The following is a 13,074-nucleotide window of genomic DNA, read 5'->3' as shown; positions in this document are numbered from 1 at the left end:
ACATAACAAAATCAGCACCCAGACAATCTTACTTATGTGAGGCCCTAACTTGGACATAACAAAATCAGCACCCAGACAATTTTACTTATGTGAGGCCCTAACTTGGACATAACAAAATCAGCACCCAGACAATATTACTTATATGAGGCCCTGGCTTGGTCACAACATGTAACAAAATCAGCACCCAGACAATATTACTTGTGTGAGGCCCTAACTTGGACACAACATGTAACAAAATCAGCACCCAGACAATATTACTTATATGAGGCCCTGACTTGGACACAACATATAACAAAATCAGCAAAGATTATGTTACATTTTGTGGAAACAGAATGAAATGACTGGAATGTTTAGTGCACTGAAGCTTTCCAGAATCATGCTAGTTTGCCTCGTCATCCTACACAAAAGTCATAAGGTGCACATGAATCAATGTGTTACTTTCTGTTTAGACTCTAATACTGTCTTCTATTGCATGTAAGCAACATTCTCCACTGGTAAGCAAATCCACAGGAAAAATCAGAGAAAAACATATTAATGATCTTCCTAGGAGCTGCAATAAGATGTAATAACAGCTGACTGGAACAATTAGTGTAGTGATAACTTAAATTCCAATTCACTGGAAAATGAAATTTATCATAACAGTCAATCAAGTTGTAGATGTCATTTCAAGTCGTATAACTTACATCTATAATAAAGCCTTATGAATGATCTTCTGTATATAACATACCTCAAGCACAAAAGCTTCTTTATTTCCTGTAGAAAGGTCAAGGTCTGATTCATCCTCACTTTCATCTGTTGTCAGACTCCTGGGACTTGGCTGGTTGGAGGGGTCCTGCAATGAAAACCTTGAATTATGAACACATCATAAGTGTAATTTCCAGACACTAGACTGAAATCTGGCAAAATTATTTTATAATATGATTATCTTGAATGATTGTTTTTGAGTTCTTTCAGGTAAATGGATCCAAAGTACAAAGAGATTTTGGGGTTGAATACATTACAGACTGCATGTTGTATGCACACAGTAATGACTGAAATGCTTATAATATCGTCAATCATGCTGCAAAACTATACCCTGTAAACTTTTGAGTAACATGGTAAATAAACACTGGCATTGCAGCATAAGAAAGTATGCAAGATAATTAAATAGATTTATATTTTTTACATAACACTAACAGTTCGAGGAAGGGGATGGGTTCGGGAATCAATAGTTGCTGATTAAGAAGAATTATAATCTTTTGTATAATGATTTTAATATTACCGGATATTAGATCCTGAAAAGTCAATTAAAGCTAATAAACTAATGATTGACTTTTAATATAAATGTCATCATACTCTTTTAGATGCCATCATACTCTTTTAGATGCCATCACACTCTTTTAAATGTCATCATGCTCTTTTAAATGTCATCATACTCTTTTAAATGCCACCACACTCTTAAATGTCATCATACTCTTTTAAATGCCATCACACTCTTTTAAATGTATCATACTCTTTTAAATGCCATCACACTCTTTTAAATGTCATCATGCTCTTTTAAATGCCATCACACTCTTTTAAGTGCCATCACACTCTTTTAAATGCCATCACACTCTTTTAAATGTCATCATTCTCTTTTAAATGTCATCATACTCTTTTAAATGTCCTCACACTCTTTTAAATGCCATCACACTCTTTTAAATGTCATCATACTCTTTTAAATGTCATCACACTCTTTTAGATGCCATCACACTCTTTTAAATGTCATCATACTCTTTTAAATGCCATCATACTCTTTTAGATGCCATCATACTCTTTTAAATGCCATGACTCTTTAAAATGTCATCATGCTCTTTTAAATGTCATCATACTCTTTTAAATGCCATCATACTCTTTTAGATGCCATCATACTCTTTTAAATGCCATCACACTCTTTTAAATGTCATCATACTCTTTTAAATGTCATCATACTCTTTTAAATGCCATCACACTCTTTTAAATGTCATCATACTCTTTTAAATGCCATCACACTCTTTTAAATGTCATCATACTCTTTAAATGTCATCATACTCTTTTAAATGGCATCACACTCTTTTAAATGTCATCATACTCTTTTAAATGTCATACTATTTTAAATGTCATCATACTCTTTTAAATGTCATCATACTCTTTTAAATGCCATCATACTCTTTTAGATGCCATCATACTCTTTTAAATGCCATCACACTCTTTTAAATGTCATCACACTCTTTTAGATGCCATCATACTCTTTTAAATGCCATCATACTCTTTTAAATGTCATCATACTCTTTTAAATGCCATCACACTCTTTTAAATGCCATCACACTCTTTTAAATGTCATCATACTCTTTTAAATGCCACCACACTCTTAAATGTCATCATACTCATTTAAATGCCATCACACTCTTTTAAATGCCATCACACTCTTTTAAATGTCATCATACTCTTTTAAATGTCATCATACTCTATTAAATGTCATCATGCTCTTTTAGATGCCAACACACTCTTTTAAATGCCATCATACTCTTTTAAATGTCATCATACTCTTTTAAATGTCATCACACTCTTTTAAATGCTATCACACTCTTTTAAATGTCATCATACTCTTTTAAATGTCATCACACTCTTTTAGATGCCATCACACTCTTTTAAATGTCATCATACTCTTTTAAATGCCATCATACTCTTTTAAATGCCATCATACTCTTTTTTCCCCCTGATAAATCATGAAAATAAACTGAGTATTTTGTTTTATGTTAACAAATAACAATCAGCACACAGGAGTTGGACACAACACTACATCTAGATTACCAAAAACAAACTGACTTGAAAGAAAGAGAAAAGACTAAAATATGCATGGTTTATTAGCAATTGCAAAAGATTTTTGAATGTATCATTGCAAAGTTTGAAAATCATTCCTCCGGTCATCCAAAGGCAAAAACTTAGGACTTGTCTATGGTGTATGAATTTACAACAAATTATACTGATCTGCATCTGCATGTTATTGTTATGTCAGCAATTTTTTATGTACTGAAATCAGCTAGAGAAAATGGGACTGATGTTCAACTGTCTGAAAATAATTTCCTGGAATAAAAAATAAAACCGTTTCTTCTTTTCAACTGCAGTGTTCAAACCATCTCTGATATTCCTGAGCAGTAAGATTTTCTGTCGCAGCAATATTGGATGTCAGAACAGAACCATTTTCATAGGACAAAACAGACACCAGCAGAAGGCTTTTGGCAAAAACTCCATGCTGATATGATGGAGAATTAGTGACAAGATTTTCAAAATGTTCATTGTGGCAGCCACATTTCAGGTCACATCAGTACCATTATTATTCAGGATCAAATAGATATCATTATATGTCTTCTGGTGAAAACCCAATGTTGATATGACTGCAATTTATGAAAAGCTGCAATAACAAGATTTTTTTTAAAGATTGCTGCATGATGGCCATGCTGGATGTCAGATTGGCAGTGTTTTAATTTAGTAATAACTAGACCAGAACAAGACATCACAAGACTTCTGGTGAAAACCCAATGCTGATATAACTTTCTTCTTGGCAGAGAACAAAAAGATTTTCAAAATGGTTGCTATGGCAACCAAATTTGATATCTGATTGGCACACATCTTTATTTAAGACCAACTATATATAATAAGTAGTCCTGTAAAAACTTCTTTCTGATATGACTTTCCATTGAGATGGAATAGCAATCAGATTTTCAATATGACCACTGTAGTGTCCATGTTGGATGTCTACAATTTTCATTTGGGATCAATCTGACACCATATGAAGTCTTCTGGTGAAAACCCCATGCCAATATGACATTCCATTCAGAAGGAGAAGCAGTAACATGATTTTCAAGATGGCTGCCATAGTGGCCAAACTGAAAAGCCTATGTTAATATGAACATCTCTTCAGGCTGAGTGGAGACAACAAGATTTTTCAAGACAGCTGAAGCAGCCATATAAGATGTAAGAGCAGAACCATTTTTTTTAGTACCAACTAGACATCAAAAGAAGTCTTCTGGTGAAAAACCCATGTAGATAATACTTTCCATTCAGAAAGAGTAGCAATAACAGGATTTCAAGAAGGATGCCATGGCAGACATAATAAATGTCAGATATGCAGCGTTGTCATTTAGGATCAACTAGATGTTATAAGAATCTTTAAGTCAAAACCCCATTTTGATATCGGCATCCATTCAGGTGGAGTGGCAACAAAAAGATTGTCTTAGCAGTACACATAGGTGATGCCCACTATATGCCAATTCCATTTACACACTTTCAATTTATTGCCAATTATGGGAAAATTACTTCTGATTTACACCAATTTTGATTAATGCCATATCCTCAATTATGCAATTATGGCATAAATCAAGCATCACTTGTATCTTAAGAAGTCTTTTAGTGAAAACCCTATGTCAATACAACCATCCAGTCTAGAGAATTAGCTATAACAAAACTTTTCAAAATGGCTGGTATGACCAATTGAACATCATCAGTCTTTTAGGAAAACACCATGTCATTATGGCCACCTACTTAGTAGAAGAAGTGATAAGATTTTCAACACAAAGATGTCATGTCAGAGGTCAGATCAATACTATTTTCATTTAAAACTAACTATAACAAGCTTTTTAGCGAAAACCTCATGTTGGTATTTCCAACCATCCAGTCTAGAGAAATAGCTATAACATCTGCCTTGATAACCATTTGTATTTCTGAAGGGAACTGTTGTCATTTAGAACCAAATGAACCTTGAGATGAATGTGTGTATAAAGTTTCATGGCATTTCTAAACAAAGTTTAGGTGCAGCCGCAATAATAAACGTGCACGAAGGCTGATAATAGTGAACGGTTGTGATCTATAACCAATCCTACAGTTGACCCATGAGGTCATATGTTATTTAAATTAGAATCCAGGAATGCATATGCTGGCATGAATAAATTTTATTTAAGCATTCAGTATGTATCAAGTTCTGTATGTTTACCAACATTTCCAACTGGAAACTTAAATCTCAATATAATCATTGCTTGCATAGGAAGATTCCTTTGTTAAAACCAGCACATGGCAAAACACTGAATTTCAGCTATTTCTGAAGCAATTTTGAAAGTTCACAAACTGGACTGAAATGGAAATTATTGACTTTTTAACGTGACAAAACCATCAGCCAAACTGATAGAGAGTTAAATTTTTGATTGCAAGAGATGAAGAATGTCCCAATAGTTGGTAGGTTTTATTGCAAAGACTGAACCCAAAGCAATGAACAAACTTGTGAGGAAGTGTAAACTTGACACAAATATCAAAAAGTTAAAAGTTTAGTCAACCAATTTTGCTAATTTTTCATTAAAGCGATGCACCAAAAATAATAGCCAGTTATACAGTAATGCAATTAAATCATGGAATAAGGAAATCATGGAATAAGGAAACACAGAATAATGACCCATGGAATGAGGGGCCATGGAATAAGGTGTCACAGAATAAGGAGTCATAGAAAAAGGAGTCATAGAATAAGGACACATGGCATACAAGCCACAGAATAAGGAGCCATGGAATAAGGGGCCATGGAATAAGGAGTCATGGAAAAAGGAGTCATGGAATAAGGTGTCATGGAATAAGGTGTCATGGAATAAGGAGTCATGGAAAAAGGAGTCATGGAATAAGGAGACATGGCATAACAAGCCACAGAATAAGGAGCCATGGAATAAGGAGCCACAGAATAAGGAGTCATAGAAAAAGGAGTCATGGAATAAGGAGACATGGCATAACAAGCCACAGAATAAGGAGTCATGGAAAAAGGAGTCATGGAATAAGGACCCATGGAATAAGGAGTCATGGAATAAGGAGCCATTTGAAAAAAGCATCACAAGATGGTCCAACAGAATGGTAATCAAAATTCTATTCAAAATAAAATGTGGCTAGCTTAATGATGCATACACACACAGCACTTTCAAGTTTAACAAAAAGTTCTTTCATTTAAAAGCATTTGAAAAGGTTTAATCTGTATCCCCTCCTTACTTTCCTACTTATTTATCTGATGTAAAATAAATTTGTAGAATACATCAACCAACAGGGAGTCAACAGGTTTATATTTGGCAAGGAAAATAGGTTTGAATGAGTGCCATACAGTTTGTTGGCATGTTTGAAAAGTTTGCTATGGCTACTGCTTTTGAATAGGTAAGCACAGACACACGGGGTTTCACTAAAAGACTTATCATGACATGTTGATGGTCCTAATAAAAACTGTAACAGATTCACAAAATATGAAAACATTTCCAACTAAAGCATAGGCCACGATTTTCTAGTACATTCCACTAAAGAAACCTGCTACATGTCAGTTGATTAAAATGCCAAAAGACAAAATAAACAAAGTATGAAATTACTATAAAAATGCAGGTGCAAATTACAAACATTTTTTTGAAGGGTCCTTCATGAAAAGCATTTGCATTTCAGTCAGCCTGTATCTCCCACAGGTGAATAAGTATGGTAGGATTAAAATGAAGCTAATAAAAGGTATTGATGGACCAAACAAATCATGAATATTCATGACGATGCTCAATATTTCTTTGCCAAATATTATTACTGTAAAGACTGTAATTTAAAGCCACAATTATTAACTGTCTTTCCTCATACTAGGGTATTTCTATGCTGAAAGGATGTTGTGATTTCACAATCAAAAATTTTAACTTTCACTTATGGCATCATGTGTGCAGAATCTATAGGACATGTAATTGTAAGATTCACACTAATTTAAAAAACAGCATGCCCCAAAAAATAAACACAATACATAAAAATGCATATTATTTTTGCAAGCCTTACCATGCTGACTTTGTAAAATCTTCCCTGTATGCAGAAATTTGAATTTTCCCCCAAAATTGTCAAGTTTAGAGCTGACTGCATGTGTGATCCCACTACTGTTATTGATCATCAAATGTCAGACAGGGACTTGAACCTAGGACTTACCTAACTCTACCTGGGCAATCTACCACCATTTTCTAACACAGATGTGTGAGAAGGTCTCAAACTCCTGAGCCATTTCACCTGATATCTCTAGCCAGAACCAGTGACAAGAGATAGGTATGACTCCAGTCCATCCAATTTACTACTGTCACCAAATAAAGGAATGAGCATAAGGAAAAATGTTCAGAATCATTTCAGCAACAGGTATCCAGTCTAAGATTAACATTCCCAATCTGTTTATGGAATCATTACAAATACATGGGAAATAAAATCATCAGTCCAAACTGCAAAAATGCACAGTTATGTTTAATAAGATAACTGAGCTCATTGTGATTTATTAGGCCTATCAAAGACAACAGAGCAATTAAATAATACCTACCAGGATCTGATAAATACACAGAGTATGTATCTGTCTCTGTCTCTCTGTCTCTCTCTCTCTCTCTCCATGTATCTATAGAAGATCTTTAAAAAATTTCTCTTAATTGGATTCAACTTTGTCTTAATATTTTTTCTGACTCTCCATAAATTATGTTTATACAGACTCTCATCATTTAAAGCTTATAATCTTTCACCTAGATATGATGCATTTTCTAAAATAATAAATGTGTCCATATGATATAAATGTTCCTATCAATATGGTCTCAAGTGAAGAAAATGGGTTTAAAATATGGAAAGACAAACTTCTAAGTCACAGAGTGGCCATTACTTTGTCAAATTTTGTCAATGCTGAAATCAAACTTGACCTAAGCGGGGGGTTGGGGGATTATACTAACAAACCTTTGGTTTTACTCTATGATGTACAGCAAAAGCTATTGAGCAAAAGCTACAAATTAATCAATAAAATAACATGATAGCATGGCCATACATGGGTAACACAGTCCATATGTCACAATCCAAAGAATATGGCAGGGGCATACAAATCTTTTCTGTTGCAGACAGACACAAACTGATGGACTAGATATGCATTGTAAAAACTGAAAGGACATTCCTGCTTCCCCTCAAACAAAATAAATAAAAGATTCCATTTAATTCTACATGATGATTTTGGCTCAAGGCCTTACTTTGCTTCAGAATTGAAAATTGAAAAGAATATAAAAAGAAATTGAAAATGGTGAATGATAAGTTACATCAGTGCTTTATTAAACAAGAGGAACTAGTGGGTCTGATCTTGTTCATCTCTGTAACTGAAACTTGTCAGCATGTGAATGCAAATTCATGCAATGTAATGAAACTGCAGAAGAGAAAGAAAAACTTTGTGAACATAATTGCTACATTGTCTATTATTGTTGGTATTATTAATCTTCTTTCTTTGATCACTTTCTCATCATATAAAGAACAAGTCATTTACACAACCAGCATTGTCATCTTTATCTCTCCCTACCCAAGCTCTCCTGATTCAGCATGGTCTCCTTAGTTTGTCCTTACCCTCCTGCAGCCACACCTCTAAGTCATAACCTGGAAACCAGTTATAGCCCCATCTAAGTGGATTGCAGAACTCAGGTGTTAAGGCATTGGATTCATGACAAGAATGCTGCAAGTTTGATTTCCACCATCTGATCAGCTTGGATCCTCAAAATTGTGTGGTTCTTGCTCATAGTTGAATTCTGCTGAGATCTCTATGATCCATAGTTACAAGCAAATCTTATCAGAATCTGTTCAAAAATATGTCTCTAGAGAGTTCACAAGCTTACACACCAAATCTGATCAAAATCTGATCAGAAATAAGGCATCCAGAATATCCAAAAGCTTAACCAATCAGATGCTAGATCACTATATTAATATGCACTGGTGTCACTCATAATCAAATCTCAACCAAAAAACTGAAATACCAAGTCTGAAAAAGAATCTGATCAAAAATGAAACCTCAAGAACAAGTTCTGAAAGACAGATGGCCAACAGCCAGGAGATACAAGGCCAAACCATAAGCACACTTGACCACTGGCCAAAAGAGCTAAACTCAGATTATTGTTTCTTCACAGTAATGGATTCAAGACAAGTGGCATATCTTGGTGTAGAATATGTTCTAATTTATGGGATAATTTATAAGTTTAAATGATGTTAAAATCTGAGTACAGGCAACAAGTTTAAGTGATATTAAAAATCTGAAAAAGAGGCCAAAGACCCAGTTTTGATGTTTCAAATAATTTCACTCTAAGATACATCAACAGTGCAAATTTGCTAGCAAAATTTGAAAAGCTACTAAACTTATATCAAAATCATGACTTTTAATAATTTTTGTAATAAATTCTAGAAAGTGGGTCACATTAACCCATTTTAGGTGCATGACACATATCAGTTTCAAGATACACAGATTAGGTAAGTCAAATGACTTTATGTATTTAAGGTGACTGCTAAAGCCATTAATAATTATAGCTATTTTTTTTAATCTGCAACTTTCTGCATTAAAAGAGAGATCATGGTGATTGAAAGAATGTGTTTAAAGGTCACCAGCCATACTCTAACAGTTTTCTTTTTACATCAGATTTGCATTACATGATTAAAAGTAGTATACTCGCACAAAAACAATAAAAATATTATCAAGTGTAAAGAAGAAATAATAATTTAATTACTCAAAACAGAAGTATACAAAGCTGTTACTTCCCCTTAGCTACAATTTTCCACCTATAGAGGATGCCAACTAGAAATGATGTACATTTATCCCACAAGATGAAGCACATGCTTCTTCTTGTCAGAAAATAAAACACTATAAACTATACACAGGGAAAATTTAGATGAAATGTTTGAAAACTAATTCACTGTTCAGCCTTATATTGATGTGCATGCACAACACAAGATTGTGTCGCTTTCGAAACTGTTCCATTGTTTCAATTTCAAAGGAATCAATGCTGGCTTCCCTATGTCAGCTGACTTTGTAAAAAAACAAAAATAGAAATCAGCACACTTTAAAGAATCCAAAGGAACCAATGTTGGCTTCCTTATTCAGCTGATTTCGTTATATAAAAAAATCAGCACACTTAAAAGAAAATAAAGTCAGTTTCCAGGGTTGGCTTGCTTTGTAATAAAATAACCTTTGTATCTGATATCCTGTCGGAAAGTTTAAGCAATGAGTTTCTTGCTCACTGCCAGTTGTGTTTCTTCATCACCCAGGCTTCTATTTGTTTGCCATATGTATTCGTAACTGATACAAACGGGCATTGATGTTTACAGGGTAAATAGTATACACAGCAATAACTTGCTTTAATAATACTTTTGTAACCCTTGCTAGCAAAAAGATTATCATTTGCACTCACAGTGAATGTATTTTCAAATAAATTTTTTTTTGCGAGAAACCGTCACATATTTAACCTGGATCCAATACTATCTTGGTCATTATGCACCTCATAACATATCATGCGTGAATGGCAGGTCCTTCAAGCAATCGGGTGATATTCCCATCTCTTTTGCAATTTTGTTATCTGACATAAGTGATACACACTACAGTAAGGATGCATATGCCAGCTGGCATCTGCTACATATACAAAATAAATAATAACAATGCAAGGTCAGTTTCTTTCATTTTATTTTCAAATAAGTGTTTTGTTTGTCTATTTTATTGTACTGTGCAGTGGGAGGGGGCACAAATTCAACACAAAAATATTTTGTTTCTTAAGTCTTGGGACATATACCTTGATGAAAAAAAGATTCACCATAAGTTCTTGGACAGGAAAACAAATAATTATTTTATCATTTCCTGATATATACAGTAAATAAGGGGTGTGTGTGTGTGTGTATATATATATATATATATATATATATATATATATATATATATATATATATATATATATATATATATATATATATAAATGACTAATTCTACAGCCTTGTACACCTATAAATGATAGATGTCCTAGAGTAATACCTCATATTTCTTTTTGTAAATCCTTTTGACTTCATATTGGTTATAATAATGCTAAATAAAGAGTTTGATCAGTCTACATTCTGCACATTCATAAAGTATCATGATTATTTTAAACATTAATATTTTACATCTATAGTAATGTTACTGTAATCTTTATTTGACATATTTTACTTATGCTCTTTCTATCCCACTTCTCATATCAAATGCTTAAAATCTGTAGAATAAGTCATATATATATATATATATATATATATATATATATATACACACACACACACACACACACATTTACGTGGGAAAATTAAACACCTGAATGGCTAGGTTGAATAGAAGGGATAAATGTATGTTATATCCATTTTTGGCATGCGAAAACAACCAATTATTTACAAAGATTGCCAAATAATTTTTTCATTTAAAAATGCGGATTTTTAAGTCAAATTAAACATTTGTATGGTGTGCATAAATAACAAATGCATTTTTTTAAATTACTATAATAATATCACACGTTTGTACAATATATGTGGCCAGTGACCTTTAAGAAGCTGTGAAACTTTAAAAAAACTAGATGAAAAAGTATAAGAGTTGGAAAGATGTAATATGGCTAGAATTGTGAAAGTGATTTAATTGGATGCATAAACATTTTGTGTGATCACCAATCATGTAAAGATAAAACAAGGTAGACATCTACACCAACATGGGCAATCAATTTAGTCAGAAGTTCTCTGAAATATTTCTTACACAATAGCTAATTTACATGTGATGCCCAATGAAGAGGTTGATTAATACAAGAGCAATGGAGTTACAGCTTAGCCACAAGGGAAGGAAAAATTTGTTTAACAAAGAATTTTAAGTAAATACTTGAATGTAGGTCACTGTGACCATGATTTAGAGTCAGACACATATCCACCCCATGATACATCCTCAGTATAAGTTTAGTAGTAATAGGTAAAGAAATAATTGACATTTTAACATGAAAATGATTATTTTACCAATTTGTAGTAAATCTTGGAAAAAAGATCACCTAATTTTGGTGCATGAATTGTGTTCATTCCTTGAAGGATACACAGTGTACGTTTGATGTCAATAGGTGTTACGGTATTGGAGTTAAAGCCTTGATAGGAATGAAAGGCACCATTCGTTTTAGAAATTTTGACTAAATCCTGGCAAGTACAGCCACAGAATTTGAATACACAACAAATGTCAATCTTATTATACATTCTCAGTTTAAGTGTGGTTGCAGTTGGTGAAGAGGTTTTGACATTTAAGCCTAAACTTGATTTTTTGCCAATTATTATTAAATCCTAAAAAGCAGGTCACAGTTACCCAGTTATGGCATACTGCACATGTTCACCCAAGATGCAGCCACAGTTCAATTTTAACTGTCAACAGGTAAAGCAGTAAAGGAGCTGTAGCACAGACAAAGAGGACAGAAGGGTGAATACACAGACAAAATGGATGGACAAAATTAATCCAATCTACCACCAACTTCTCAAAGACAAAATATACCCCACTTCCTAAAGATAAAATACACAATTTTTTCAACTACTTTACAAAGTCAAGATAATAATTATCTTTATCATAACAAAATAGGATTTTTTTAATGTATACTTTATGAGAAACACTGTTTCATTTAAAATATGTTAGAATACTGTATTTGTAAAGAATTTATATGGATAAAAAAGAGTTACTGTAGCTGCTTTAATGCACATTCTAAATAAATCACTACTTTTCCAGATGCTGAAGCAATCAAGAGATGCAAATTTGTTATGCACATTGATTCAACAAGGGGAGATAAGTGATGTCAACATCCTTCACAAAGGTGGTGTGGATGTTACTGCTGCTGATGACGTAGGTTAAAAATATCTGCTCCTCATTATGTTCAGAAGTCATATATCTGCTTCTGTATACTTATTTTACAAACAAAAAACTGCAAGTGTTCATCAGGTATAATGAACATGATGTTTAATACTGTTTCATCATTACACAAAGTGGTTTTTATAACAATACCATGGATTTATAATATTGCAGGCTTTTTGTCTCACATGCTAAAGCAAGCAGTTTGATAGTAGAGGCATTAAACCCATATTATGATTTGTGTTGCAGCTACATGACAGTTTTTTCTAATGCAGCCCTATGCTAGGGAGACTTTGTTTTACTTTTAGTTAAATCTGTAAATTCAGATCATATTTCAAACAGTAAATATTGGGATGAAAGAAAATAAAACAATATTACTAAATAATGATAATGGCACT

The 13,074-nt window shown here is 33.2% G+C and overlaps 1 protein-coding gene across 3 annotated transcripts in view; it reads right to left on the bottom strand.

The window, feature by feature from the left end:
• LOC149770076 (C2 domain-containing protein 5-like) overlaps nucleotides 1–13,074 on the bottom strand; it is a 163,840-nt gene that overhangs the window by 26,724 nt on the left and 124,042 nt on the right. For all 3 annotated transcript variants that reach the window (XM_089949439.1, XM_089949438.1, XM_089949440.1), the window contains one exon: nucleotides 728–832. In XM_089949439.1, coding sequence (XP_089805565.1) covers nucleotides 728–832 — 105 coding nt within the window. The remainder of the gene's footprint in view (nucleotides 1–727; nucleotides 833–13,074) is intronic.

Source organism: Sinohyriopsis cumingii, unplaced genomic scaffold (genome assembly GCF_028554795.1).
Source record: "Sinohyriopsis cumingii isolate HCF-2022 unplaced genomic scaffold, ASM2855479v2 utg002725l, whole genome shotgun sequence".
Lineage (NCBI taxonomy): Eukaryota > Metazoa > Mollusca > Bivalvia > Unionida > Unionidae > Sinohyriopsis > Sinohyriopsis cumingii.
The sequence above is the reverse complement of the archived record's forward strand: the minus strand, read 5'-3'. Positions and strand labels throughout refer to the sequence as shown.